Genomic DNA, 15,325 nt, shown 5'->3' with positions numbered 1-15,325 from the left:
TCCTTAAGAGAGCCGGCGTGGAAAGAGAACTCTTTGAATTAATTAAAAAACGCAAGATTGGTTACCTTGGGCACATATTGAGAGGAGCAAAATATGAAATACCACAGTTAATCCTACAAGGGAAGATCGAAGGTAGGAGAGGAGCCGGCCGCAAACAATTATCCTGGTTAAGGAATATTAAAAAATGGACAGGAATACACAATACAGGCGAGCTGTGTCACGCCGCCAAGAACAGAATTCTAGTAATGAGATAGTCGCCTACGCACTTTGGTGTATGGCATGTTAAGAAGAAGAAGAGAAGCTGCGATGTGTCGATGTTTGAATTTCATGGAGTTTTGAGAAGTTTTTATCCCATTGATTTGGCCAGGATTTCTTAATCAGTCTTTAAAAAATTGTTGATTATCTCCAGGTTGTCCGAATTCATATTTTAACCTGGTAATAATTGATTTATTTGTAGAATCGCCAGCAGTTGTATCGATGGTAATTTAAATTTCGTGGAATTTCGAGGAGTTTTATCCCAGTTATTGGGCCAGGATTTCTTAATTTCAGTCAAAATGTACTAATTCATAGTTTAAGCTGGTGATAATTGCTTTCTTTGCAGAATTGTCTGCAGTCTCGTTGGCTAAAATCCCGACATGGGAAGGAATACAAACTCGTGTTGTTTGAGCTCCAACGGAGACAAGGCATATATAGAGTGCACTAAGGGGTGTTCGGAGTATACATTTTAAAAATAGTAAAAAGAAGAATGAAATCCGTACAAATTGGACATTTTTAGCTTCGTTAGGTAATCAAATTAATGATTGGAGTAGAGCTTACCTGTATAGGTAGAGACGAATAATTATTTGTGATTGTTACGAAAAATCCGACTCCTAACTTAGGTTTTTGATACCTGTATCTGTACCTTTATCTGTATTATAATAAATTAGGATAGAAATTTGTGTTACTAGTTCTTGGAAAAATGGCCTCAGAAATAAGGTTTCATTGTTATTAAAATTTTTTTAAATTTTTGAAAATATAATTTTGACGAAAATAATAACATTTGTTGCAGAAAGTACGATAGTGACTAATGTTTGTCAGGATCTCTATAGTTAGAAGTCTTTTTGATTAGTTCCTATACGGGATTGGTTTGATTATAAAATACATTAAAAAATATGATAGAAGTAGTTGTTGGTGACCCAATGATAGAGGAAGTTCACCGCTTCACAGTCTACGCTTTCGATGGAGCTGGATCTGAAAGCTTCAAGGCAAATTTACTATACTGTATTTTGAACAGTTTTAAGGGTTCGTAGATCAGGTTTAGTTTGTTGCAGATTTTAAAATATTGTGCCTAGCTATGCAGTTGCCTTTTTGATGTGTCATTTCCAAGTGAGATGACTATCGAAATAAGGTCTAGTATCTTGTGTTTCAAAAACTGTCAAGGGTGTGTCGTTTAAAATGATTTGGTGATCTAGAATTCAACGTGTTCTTCGGAAAAATTGAATCACTTCCGTTTTTCCGATGGAGAAATTAATCCCAGCGCTCTTGAATCATAAACGCAATTCGTTTACTGCATTCTAGATCAACTTTTTGGTATTGCTTTTGTCTTTATCGTAGTAGTATAAAATCAGATTATCTGCCAACATAGTATATTCTACAGGTTTGAGTTTATTCTTGCAATTGTCGTTATAGGCTAGTATGAAGAGAATGAAGCTTAGAAAATACCCTTGAGGAACGCCGTTGTCTTAAACATAGGTTGTCGTACCGGACGGGTAATACTTTGGAAAAATAGCATCAAAATTACCACTCCGGACGCTCTATATTCCGATATCGTCTTGAAAAAGACGAGATCTATTTGTTTTATAACTTTTAAGGTTAAATAAAACTCAGGTTTGTAGGTGGAAAAGACTCGGCCACAGAGTGTAAAAGAAAACAAGCAGAGCCTCTAGAGCGAAGTGCTCTAGGAGAGTCCGTGAAGGACCGACTTCGACTGCCTTGAGATATAAAATAAAAATAAAAATAAAAATAAAAACGTTTATTGCCATTATTAGTCTACATTTCAAATTGTTTATATTTCATTTTCTTCTTCACGACGTCCCGCTCTTGCACCGCCTGATATTGGTAATTTTTTTCTCTCGGATTCCTGGACTTCTGCACTCTGAGATAGCGCGTCTTCTTCTGTAGGTACTTTTTGTGGCATCGTACCTACTTCCCTGGTTGGCTGTTCTTCGGCAACCATCCGGCTAGACCCTGATCAGGTGGTCGATCAGCTTATGGGTGCTTCTGTATATCCTCTGGTTCCTGTTTTTCTCGAGGATGTCCCTGGTCTTTCGGAGTCTTCTTGTGGCTTGGTGGAAGAAGTATCTTGTCCTTTTCTCAGCCACCTCCCTCAGTGGTGTGTACTGGAGCCTTTCTTTGATAGTTGCATTGGATATTCTTTCTTCCCATGTTGATCCGTCTATGATTCGGTAGCATGATGTCTCTGTGGCTTCAAGTCTCCTCCAGTTGGGTCTCCGCTATTGAACTCCAAACTGGGACTGACGCCTTGAGATCCGAATAAATCCCATATTTAAAGACATTTTAATATTTATATGAGATTTTCGGACCTCTTGGCCAATAGAAAATTAAATAAAATGCAAGAAGGCGGGGCGATGCGCATCAGGGTGCGTATTAGTTTGCTACTAAAGGCACCAGGATGACAAGGGTTGGGGGATTTGTTCTATTTGGTGAGAACTTTGCAACAACGGTCGGTGAGAACAAAACATGTTTTCCTTAAAGTTGTATTCTCTTAGTATGTCCAGTATTCAATGGGGTGTTAAAGGGAATTTTGATCTTAAATAATACTGCTATTATATCATGTTTTTTTCTGGAATGCGGTGATTTCTTTTGTTGCATTACAGTTATAAGTCTTCAAATATCAGCGTTGTTGAGACATTGTCGTAAGTCCAGACTAAGCTGAAATTATAACCCTGTGTTTTCCCAGATACTCTGAGATAGCGCGTTTTTTCATAAGTTTACACGTTATACATGTATCTGAAATTTGGCGATAAGTGTTCAGATTAATCAATGCTTTATCCTCTGTTTTATTGGTACGACAATTATTCTATTATTCTGGGAGTTTATTGTTCTTCTTCTTCTTTTTCTTCTTCGTTTTATGTAGACATGACTCTGTCTGATTTTCGATGTGCCTCCAGTAAGTTGTCGTTCCATAGTTTTCGTGTTCTTCCTACTGATCGTCTTCCTATTGGGAAACCGTCTCTTGCCGTCTTTACCACTCTATTTGTTTTCATTCGGCTTATATGATCGTTCCATTCTACTCTTCTATTTTTTACCCAGTTCTTGATTTTCTCCACCTTGCATCTACGTCGTGTCTCTGTACTTCTAGCTCTGTCCCATAGTGTCTTGCCATCAATTTTCCAAGTATTTTCATCTCTGCTGTTTCTAACATTCTTTTTGTCCTCTCCATGTTAGGTCGTGTTTTTGCTGCGTATGTCATTATTGGTCCGATGACTGTTTTGTAAATTCTGCCTTTGATTTATATATGTATATATATATATATATATATATATATATATATATATATATATATATTGTTTAAAATTCTTAAATTTTTGACTAAATTGTGTTACGTTTTTGTTCTTGTAAATACAAGAACAAATAATTGCAACATACATTAGAACTTATTTAAGTAAATTCATTTTTAAAAGTAGTCATTGCACCAAGATATCCATCTGTGATTGTCGATATTTGTCTTAGTTCATTTTCCGAGGTTTTCTATTGCTTTAGGACTTTTGAAAATACTTAAAATGGACCAGACACTGAACAAATGAAGTTTTTCTTTAAATGACTTATTTATAAGTTGTTTTTACATTTCTGACCAATAACTCTCGTGCCTATGCTACAGAATTAACCAAAAGGGCTTAAACATGTTTTAAAGAAAGTAAAAAATTGTAAAAAAGTTATGTATGTATTACGTTTTGTCTGGAAATGACCAACCTTCCAATTGACAAATATTTTGTTGCACGGCCTCCACTAAATACGAATTTTTTCAATGGCTCAATATTTAAATTAAACCTTATTTCTCAGCAAAATTGTAAAACTTTTTATTTAATGACGAATATTATACATTAATTTGATTTCTTTTTAGATATTATCCACCGCTGTTCTTATTATTCAATATTATATTACCAGTCAGCATTCCTGTCTATTTTTGGAACGAAACCATTTGGAACTCATTTTGGATAAATTTCAACACTAGATTTACTTTGACATTAAACATTGCCTTTTTCGTGAATAGTGCTGCGCATATGTGGGGCCAGAAACCGTATGATAAGTAAGTTTAATCATGTTTAACTTTTAATTTTTTAGACTTTCATGCGATTACAACAACAACAAATGTTCAAATGAAAATTCTAGGAATATATTGTTCTGAAGCTATTTTCTTGTGGCATTTTAAAGTAATTACTATTTAAATGGGAATAAGCCACAATTAAAGGTTAAAGTACGTTTATTGACGTTTATGTTTATTTTTACTTCGGAAATCGTTCTCAAAATACAAACATTAGTAAATTAAACAATTTTTTTTTGAAACGTCAATAAACGTACTTTAACCTTTAATTGTGGCTTATTCCCATTTAAATAGTAATTATTCTAGGAATATTTCTAAGCACAATTATGTAAATAATGAATTAAATTTAACCAACACGTATCCCGGTAAGTTTTGAGTAAAAAGCTGATTCTTCCGTCCAAAATATATTTTGCCATATGATTGACATGGTAGACTTTCCCAGTGAGAATTGTGTTTTGTTCGAATCCAGCTTTTTCTGGTCACAGACGGAGCTTTTTGGCACTGGATCTGGACCGAAGTATTTTGTAGCTAGTCTGCTGAATTCTTTGCGGCATTATCAGACTATCCTAAAGTTCACCTTAGGGTTTCTAAGAACACCCATGGCCGCTAGCTTATATATGCATATATTAATCAGCTTAAGATCACATACCCTCATGTTAATTTCTTTTGCACAGTGCATAATTACATACATCTCTGCCTGAAATACAGAGGTATGTTCTCCTAGTGGAATAAAAATATTTACATTTTCACCACTGCATAATATTCCTAAACCCGAGCCTTCTGAAGTTTTAGACCTATCTCTGTTCCAGGTATACTCCTGGAGCCTGGATAATATATTTCCTCTGTTCCATCCCTTTATCCCTCTCGTGTGTCTATGTCTACTTGGAAATGTACTTTAAGACTGTATTTGGATACCATATCGTTATATCGCTCAGGTTTTCTCGCAATCTTTATTATCCCATTCTCACGTTCACCTGAGAAGAGAAGAGAAGAGAATTCTCATTCTTCACCGTTGGTGAGCCCACTCATAGCCCTTGTGATTCTAAGGAAAGGAAGTCTTTGCACCTTACTGATCCCTAGTAAGTCTCGAGTTTAATATTACTCCAGGATACTTTACTTTACTTAGCAGATGTGTACCATTTAGGCTTAGTGGACCCAACTCCTTTAAGTCCCTCTTTCTGGTAAATTTTATGATTTTGGACTTCTGAGAGTTTGTGTTAAGCCCTACACTTAAAGTCCATTCTGTAACAAGTGGTAGCCTGTCATTATATTATCCCCGACCAGATTTTATAAAAAAGAAGATAAGATTTTTCCTGCAAACAACCTCTAGATACCTGTGCTGACGCTTTAGCGCATTATTCTCCAGTTGGTTAGTAGAGTCGTTTTTCTACAGTTTTTGCTACAAATGACAAGAGACTTATCGGCCTTAGGGACTTAGCTTGTTTTCTGTCTGATTTTCATGCTTTCGATATGTGCTCCAGTCCTGTAATAGCCTTTAGTATTATATATAATTTTTTGTACGGAAGTTCATTTCATTACTGTAGAACTATTGCACAAATGTACTCCCATACTCTCATATGTTTAACGTTTTGGTTTAGACCCAGGAGAATGCAATGCATTCTAAGTTTTTTTAGTTTATCTTTACCCATTCTGTGTATATGAACCGGACTTCTTTTGGAGTAAGAATGTAATTATCTGAGGGTCCTTCAAGAAAACTTTAATGGCGCCTTAACTTAACAGAATTAGAATTATCTTAAAATTAGAAATGTTCGGCAGCTATGTCTAAGATCCAATGTATGCCTTATCGTCTCTTTAACTCTACCTAAATAATATTCCAGGCCTGCTTGATATGCTTTCCAGTCTGTTTTAAGGAGTATAAGATAAGTTACATTATCATATTCAGGTTCATAGGCTCATTATTAGTTATGTCAAACCTTGTTAATTCAGCTAATTAAATAAAAAATTGCGCAATAACAGTATACCACTGACCAACTGTAAACTTTTAGACGTGTTTATTATAGTCAAGAAAATGCTAATTGTATTTATAATATATACAATAAACATTGGCAAAATACACGTTCGACTCAAAAAACAGTCATGGCAACTTTCTTAAACTGCATGCAGTAATTCTAGACATGCCTGAAACACAAGAATAGGATAGACTGAAAGGAGACTTTGTGAAGAACCGTATGAATAATCTCTACCATATTTATTTGTAACTTTAAACTTTTTAATTCTTAAACCTAATTTTTAATGCTCCAAAACCATACCTTGTATTGTAATAATACTTTCCGAGCTTATGTACGATGGTCTGAAAGTTTCTAATATATGCAACTAAGGTCGATATTATCAAATGCAATGAATTTAATGAATAGGTAGTGGTATCTTCAGAGCACCTGGAAAGAAATTTTTATATTTCTAATCTTTATGGTGAAAGTTGATGAAATATTTATAAATTTTTGTAATATTGGTAAACATCTACGGATAGTAGATTAACGTTCTAGCAAGCACCTATGTTCCTTTAAATACGATTTATTGGTTTTCTTGTATAAATGTATGTTCTACAATGATTGTTCTGTACTCTGTGCTTAAAAGTTTCATTGGGTTGATTATAACTTCTAAAGATACAAGATATTTATTGCCTGTATTTCCATTTATATTCACTTACATCAGTTGAACATTAATACAAGGAAACGCCTGACCAGAAGATGTGTCTCTAATTCATCTGAATTGTTCAGTAATAGAAGCATGCCTATGTTTACAGTTAGTTGTATCATTAATAACCTGTCTGAGAATGAGACGTTTTTTTACAGCTTTGTTCATATTCTTTGTCAAAATTATTGCTACCCCATTTCTATGTTCGGATTGCCTTCTTCTACGAAGTATACAGTATGATTGTCTATAGCTGCTTTGTCAGAACTTTGGCCATATAATTTCATTTTTCCCAAGGATACTTATATCTAGCTGCTTTATTTCTTTAATGGTGTTATAAATTTTTCCTACCTGGTGCATCCTTCTTACATTTTATGTACTTATTTTGCTCTCTTAAAAAAAATTATTTGAGATTCTAGCTCATCAGAAGATTCAGCCATTACAATGGTTTGTTCTTGAGAAAGTTACGACCTACTTGGTTTCTCGTTGCCTGCTTTTATTGTGTAGTAGATCTAAAATAGTATACGTAGTATATGAAGAATATACGGAGAACTAAAAGAGCAGGGTTTGTGGAGTAGACGGTATCACTTATATAGAAGAGGGCATTATATAGAGGGCGTTATACAGTACAGGGCATGATGCGATGGTGAGAAAAGTATTTGACCGAAGAAAACCAGTGGGACGACGTACTGGAGGTAAACCGAAACTTAAGTACCTAGACAATTTGGAAGATGACTTAAAATTCAATAAATGGCGGAGAAGAGTTACTAGAGATAGGACGAAATGGGAGAATGTTCTAAAGAAGGCTTTGGCCCATACAGGAATGTTGTGCCAATGATGATAACAAGGTCTATTCGCTCAAATCGGGCATATTTTGACAGATTCATAGCTGGAAACCTACAACACAAAAGTTTCTAGCTCACAGTATTACCAGCTTAAATAAACGTTTATTACCGACTTCTTTCATTAAAAAAAAGAAGAATTAGTATAAATAGTGGAAGTGTATACTAAACCCATAAAATTTTGGGTAGTATATATTTAAAAAATATATTTCAGTTGTTATAATTTAACATAACTATTTATTATACGGTGCATAAATAAATATTGATTGTCGGTAATTCGTAAAGTTCTATTTTATTTACTATTTAGTTTGTTTACTATTAATATTGGCTATGAGTACGTGTGCTTGGTTATATAGTAATTTCCAGCCACTTTTAGTGTGTCAAAAAGAAACTAACTTCGCAATAAAATAATTACTAAATTCACTAGAGAGTTCGAACTGGGAATAGCGAACCGACTATAATAATTCTCCGTTCTTTTTTTCTTCTCCGTAGCGTTACAACTCTTCGTGGGTTTAGCTGACTTGACAACATTCCTCTCAATCTTTATCCAATTCTCCATTTCTATAGCTTTAAGGTCTTCTGCTCCATTGCTCTGTGCGATTCTCATGCTATCCTTACTATTCTTTCGTCAGAATGTCTTTTGAGGTGTCCTGCCCACTGAGCCTTCTGGACATTATATCTTGAAAACGAAAAGTGATCCGTCTGCTCTCAGAAATCTCATAGCTGTTCGGATTTGAAGAAATAAAAGGGGGATTTTAAAAAAATGTTAAAGACATTTCACTCAAGACAAGTTGGAAAAAAGTAAAATGTGAATGCCTTTATAATCCGTTAGATTTGTTTCACAAGTATATAAATATTAGTACACTTTGGGTTCCCACTTATACCTCGGAATGTTAACTACAAGCTGTTTCGCTTGTTGTCTAGCATGATGCCATTTAAGGATGCATATAATTTTACAATGTAGAAACTTCTACATACCAACTCAATGGCCTGAGACTGATTCATAGAAAATGTCGATAATCTAAAATCAATAATTTTACAAAAGCCAAAGAAGAGCATTTGTTTCTTAAATTAATTTATACATATTAAATTTTTATAAATCTTCTTTTTGACTAGCTTTACAACTCTTGATAAGCCTTCGCCATATCCACTTTAGCCACCAATCTTCTCCGATCTTGCGCTTTATTAACCAAGTGAGGCATTACTTGTTCAACAATATCAAGTGCTCTTTACTGAGAATCAAGCAAGAAGCCAAAACGAGAGATGTTATACAATACCTGGGAACAGGATAAACAAGCAAAAGAAAATCTAAAAATGATCATATAACAAATTAAAACCCGAATAGATACTGTACAAAAGAAAATAGAAGAAGAAACAACTGCAAAGTGAAGATATAGAATATCGCACCGAAAAGGATGAACTAAGTAAAGTAACAGATTGGATTCGAGTTCGAAACAAAGGCAAAAAAATGGAAGGCAAGCGACTCCCCAAAGGAAGTACAGGCTTGCTATAAAACTGCATCAAACTTGCCAAGCTAATAAGCGAAGATTTAAAGAATAATGGATAGAAAATAGAAAACGTAACCCAATTACTAAAAGGAAAGGACAAATCACCAGAGGATAGAGGATAGTAAAGAGGAAAATACAAAAAAAAAGTATATGAAATTTTACATTTAACAAAATATTATGAAAAACCATAAAATAAAGAACCTAAACGTGTACACTGTACACGTACCCAGCTAATTATAGAGGTTGCACCACTGCTATAGCTCTTCAAAAGTTACCAAACAAACAAATACCTACAACTACACTACAAAATAAGGCAGCAGACATGGGGAATTCTATACAAAACCAACCAAGAGACATCATTCAGAGAATCTTCCTTTCAATATTGTTCTGAAGCTATTTTCTTGTGGCATTTTAAATTAATTAATATTTAAATGGGAATAAGCCACAATTAAAGGTTAAAATACATTTATTGACGTTTCAATTTCCACTTCGGAAATCGTTCTCAAAATACAAACATTAGTAAATTAAACAAATTTTGTTTTTGTTACTTAGTGAAAAATTCTTCTAATAATTTAATTTTATCTGACTCATCTATATTGACAATTCAGACATACATTATACATTTTAAAGTAGACGACTTTAAAATGATATTGCCAATATTGTTGAGTTGCGTTCCTGGGACGACTTTACTTATAAAATAGTTCATTCGATTACATGAAATCAACTTTAACGTGAGAATATCCGTCAGAAAAAATCATAACATGTAATTCGTCTTTAAAAAGACAAATACATGCCATGATGACAGTAAAATTCTCCCGTTAGTGATTCCATAGTAAATTATGAGGGAAAAAACCAGGAAAAAACCTCATAATACTATCCCGACATGGTAAGTATTTGATCTTGCATTTAGTTTACCTTCAATAAATACCAAATTCCAGCTTCTATATGTTTGTTATTTAAAAATATAAATGATCGTATTCCTCCTATATGTTACTAGACTTACCCAATTAATGGTATTTTCCTTTTAATCCTCTTTCAATATGGGTAACCAGATCCTACTACATTCTGCCGAGGAATTCGCGACGCAATTGGTCTCATTTAGCATAATTAGAGCCGCTTTGGAATTTGGTATTTATTGAAGGTAAACTAAATGCAAGATCAAATACTTACCATGTCGGGATAGTATTATGAGGTTTTTTCCTGGTTTTTCCCTCATAATTTACTATGGAATCACTAACGGGAGAATTTTACTGTCATCATGGCATGTATTTGTCTTTTTAAAGACGAATTACATGTTATGATTTTTTCTGACGGATATTCTCACGTTAAAGTTGATTTCATGTAATCGAATGAACTATCTTATAAGTAAAGTCGTCCCAGGAACGCAACTCAACAATATTGGCAATATCATTTTAAAGTCGTCTACTTTAAAATGTATAATGTATGTCTGAATTGTCAATATAGATGAGTCAGATAAAATTAAATTATTAGAAGAATTTTTCACTAAGTAACAAAAACAAAATTTGTTTAATTTACTAATGTTTGTATTTTGAGAACGATTTCCGAAGTGGAAATTGAAACGTCAATAAATGTATTTTAACCTTTAATTGTGGCTTATTCCCATTTAAATATTAATTAATTCTTCCTTTCAAATACCAGCAGCTTATTTATTTGCCGCTTATGTAGAGTCCATGTTTCACTTCCATATGTAACAACTGGACGAATAATTGACAAGTAAAGTCCTAATTTAAATTGTCTTTATAGCTGCTTATGATGTTCTATTTTCCGCAGCTATTTTTGCTGAGACGTCTTTTTCTATGTTGTTCTCATCTGTGATGATCGCCCCCAGATATTTAAACTCTTTTACTACTTCTAAGTTGTGTTCATTAATATATTCTGCCTAACTCTTAGTCTTATATTTTTTGGTTAAGAGCATGTATTTCGTCTTGTCTTCATTTATTCGAAGACCCAGACTATGTGTTTTCTCCTTAAGTTGTGTGAAACCTCTCTCACGTTTCTTGTAGAATGAGCGACTGTATCTAGATTATCAGTAAAGGCCAAAAATAGTTTCAATAGCCAAAATTGAATAGCAACGGTAATAAGGGGTATGCTTGGCTAAATTCTGATGTTATACTAAATGGCATATAAGTGCATATATAAGTACGTCACGCACATTTGAGTTAACTTCACTAATTTTGTTGGTATTCCCATTTCTTGCATCGCTAGCCATACTCTGCTTCTTTTTATCGAATCATATGCTTGCTGGAAATCTACGAAAATTTGGTGTACATCTCGGTTGAATTCCTAGTTATTTTTGAATATTTGTGGGATCATAAATATTGTATCTATTATTGACCTTCCAGCACGAAAACAGCATTGGTAGTCGCCTATAATATCTTCCGAATACTAAAGAACCTTTTTAGCAAGATAATTGATAGAACTTAATATTTCGAAATTGTTCTTTATTTCCCTTCTTATATGTGGATATTACAACGCTTTCATTTAATTCCCTACACATATTGTGTGTTGCCATATTCTCCGAATAATGTCATACAATTTTTGATATAAAATGTTTCCTCCTTGTTTTCTCAATTATCCATTTATACAACCATTTCTTGGGGCTTTGTGATCTTTATGAGATACTATCGCATTATTTAGTCCTTGAAGTGTAGGTACTCGTATTTCCACATCTACATAATGGAATGTAATATCTGCTTCCTCTATCTTACTTTCAATATATAATAAATTCCGAAAATATTTCTCTCATCGTTCCATTATTAGTTCACCTGCTTCATTTCTCATAGCGTGTATTACCCCAACAGTTCCACCTTGTCTGACTGTCTTCACTTTCCTAAAGAATTTCGTTATTTGATTCCTCTCCCCACTTATGTCCATTTCTCGTATTTGCTGTTCTATGTAGCTTCTCTTTTAGTTTTAAGTAGTCGCTTTGTCTGTGTTTTTGTTCTGTGAAACTCTCTTTCTTCTCATCTGTAGTGTTTTGTACCATTTTCAATATTTTGTTAGTTTTTATTTTCAGCATTTCCTCGCATTGTTGGTCAAACCATTTCCATTTTAAGCAAGTCCTCTTTTTTCTAATGGTTTCATTCGCTACTTATTCTATACTTAATATCACTAGCTGCCATGCTTGTCCTAAGTCTACAATATGCTCTTCTTCTCCTAGCAATTGAAATCTGTTGCTTGTGGCTACTTGATAATCCAGTTTTTTATTTGGTGTTTATATTCCATCTTTCTCTTTGTTCTTGTTTCTTCTGCCTTTGCACTGATATTTATGTTCTCAACTTATATTTTACCAGATTCTGATCACTATTGCTGTCCGCTCCTCTCATACTTCGCGAACTAATAATGCTACTAGAGGGTCTTGCATCAATGAGGACATAATCTATTTGGTTACGTGTTCTTCCATCATTCGAAACCCATGCGACCTTGTAAATGTCTGTTCTTTCAAATTGTATGGATTTAACAATAATTTTATTAGATATATCATTTGCTGTGTCATGTAGGCTATGTTTACCAATTACTTTTTTTAAATAAAATAAATATACGTAGGCGGTTGCGTTTGGATTTGATTTGAGCATCTTACCATTCTCTACCACGTGTTTCTGGGTCTACCCGTCATCAGAGAGACTTGTAAGAAGACTCAAACCAAATCAAAACGCACCGACTAGTATGGCAATTATAGGAAAAATAATTACCAGAGTATGCTACTAGCGACCTCTAGCAAGGAAAGATGATGATTTTTTTAAATAGTCTTCTTTACATAGCCTTAAATACTCTTCCTTACATACTTTAATGTCGTGTTTTGAAGCCGCTTTATACTGTTGAACTAATAATTCGTAAAATTCGTTCTTCCTATCTTCTTCAATATCTTCTGTTGGGGCATATATTGAGAATATACTGAGATTTAACCACTTACCTTTGAGTGTAATATAAAAGATTTGTTCGTTTATTGGTTTAAAATCTATCACTGTCGTCTTTAATCTTTTTGCAATGAGAACTCCAGATCCGTATTTATATCTCTTCTCACTATCCGACGACAAGACTATAGCATCCTCCATTTCCAAATTTCCGTTGCTGTCCATCTTATTTTCTGTATTTCTGTTATATCCATGTTATAGTTTTGCAATTATCTAATGGCTCTTTTTGCTATTCCAGGTCTGTTCCAACTTAACACATTCCGCGTTCCTATGCAAGTATCCTTATTCCATTGCCTATGTATGTAGTTTATATTCAATATCCGTCCAGTTCCAAGGCAATAATTTATGTTTCGTGGCTCAATTTTTTACATGTTTTGAACGCCGGTCTATAGCACAACCCCTTTTTGGAGAACCATTTTACCCGCTCTCGTCAGTTCCCGACCCAATTTTCCACCCGGGTTGGATACCGGATCTCCAGTTGGGTTGCTCGGTTTACAATGGACACCAGCGTGAACGTGAGAGTCGGATTTGAGTAGAAGAGGCTAATTGGAGTAAACTGGAATCAACTGCATGTTTTCGCATTATACCCCTGTACCCACTATATTTTTTATAAATATTTTACAAACATCTAGAACGGTAATGCTTTGTTTTACTATTGTATAATTTATTTTCTTTTTTTTAGGTATATTAGTTCAGTAGAAAACCTAGCAGTTTCCTTAGCGGCTTTGGGCGAGGGATGGCACAATTACCACCACGTGTTTCCATGGGACTACAAGACCGGTGAGCTAGGCAACGTGTACAACCCATCGACAAGCTTTATTAACTTTTTCGCTCGGCTGGGATGGGCGTATGATTTAAAAAGCGTCTCCAATGACATGATCTTGAGAAGAGCCCAGAAGACGGGCGACGGAACTCATCCCGATGTATGGGGCTATGGTGATGAAGACATAGACAAAGCTGATATGGACGAGTTGATACACATGGCGGAGGAGAATAAGTTTTTTAAAAGGGAAGAGTAAATTTCTTGATGTCTGAAAGAAACTACGACTCTGTATAATTTTAAATCGACAACTATCGCTCGAAATATTAACGATAAACCATATAATTAAGATTAAAATTTCAAACAGTTTAATTTTTTCTGTTTTTTGTTAAATGACAAATTCTTATGTGTATTTCGTGTACACAGTATTTTTTTTTCTCTTCGTAACCTTGTTCACATAAATTCAGTTAAAATCCTTAACAATTTTCTTGAAACGTTACATTTCATATAATGTTTATAGAAAGCTAACCTTTTCAGGTGAATTTTTATTAAATTTCAGATATGTCTGAATATTTCTTTAGTTTTTAGTTTCTCCGTTAAAACATTTTTATCTGTTGCTTATTTAGTTTATCTAGAAGTAGAATATTTTGAGTTTATTTTTGGTCCATTTATATTATATGAATTTATAATTTTAGTTTTAATTTAATAGACCTACATTTAGTTATCGCGATGACAATTCACTTGTTAGTATTTTGATTCTATGGGTTTATTTTAAGATAACCTTAGATGTACGTGCATTCTAAGAGTTATTTAGTCATATACATTATAATACTAATAGACTGATTACTGCAATACATTACCGTTCTCCCAATGCGGCAGAGAAAACTGACGCAAAACAGTCCCTGCATCTCTTTCTAATGAACCGGATTTTTTGGCCACGTGACCTAAATAACCAATGGGAAGGTCATGTGGTTGATAAACCAGGCTCATTAAAAAAAGAAGTAGGGACTAGTTTGCGTCAGTTTTCTCTGACGCACTGGGGAAACGGTAATGTATTGAAGCGATCAATCTATTTGTATTATATATCTATGTATTTAGTTATCAAAATAACCAAACTTATAACCAAACTTCGGTGAAAATTCAGCACTTTTTATTACAATGTTTTTATTAGTTTTTTAAATTACATATCTAATAATTTAATTTTTGCCTAAGGAGAGTTTTTCGAGCAATAGTTGCCGGAAACAAGTACCAAAAATTAAAAAAACTGAACCATACCTACAAAGTCGAAACTCTGAGATAGCGCG

At 33.9% G+C, this 15,325-nt stretch overlaps 1 protein-coding gene across 1 annotated transcript; it reads left to right on the top strand.

Annotated features, from left to right (window-relative positions):
* Positions 1-4,147: 4,147 nt before the first annotated feature.
* LOC140431907 (acyl-CoA Delta-9 desaturase-like) lies at positions 4,148-15,303 on the top strand. Its single transcript, XM_072519775.1, has 2 exons — positions 4,148-4,309; positions 13,944-15,303. The coding sequence occupies exons 1-2, from the start codon at positions 4,284-4,286 to the stop codon at positions 14,278-14,280; spliced, it is 363 nt and encodes a 120-aa protein (XP_072375876.1). The 5' UTR covers positions 4,148-4,283; the 3' UTR covers positions 14,281-15,303.
* Positions 15,304-15,325: the final 22 nt, after the last annotated feature.

The sequence above is a fragment of the Diabrotica undecimpunctata genome, unplaced genomic scaffold (assembly GCF_040954645.1).
Source record: "Diabrotica undecimpunctata isolate CICGRU unplaced genomic scaffold, icDiaUnde3 ctg00002251.1, whole genome shotgun sequence".
Taxonomy (NCBI): Eukaryota; Metazoa; Arthropoda; class Insecta; order Coleoptera; family Chrysomelidae; genus Diabrotica; species Diabrotica undecimpunctata.
Note: the sequence above shows the minus strand (reverse complement) of the source record. Positions and strands in the feature narration are given on the sequence as shown.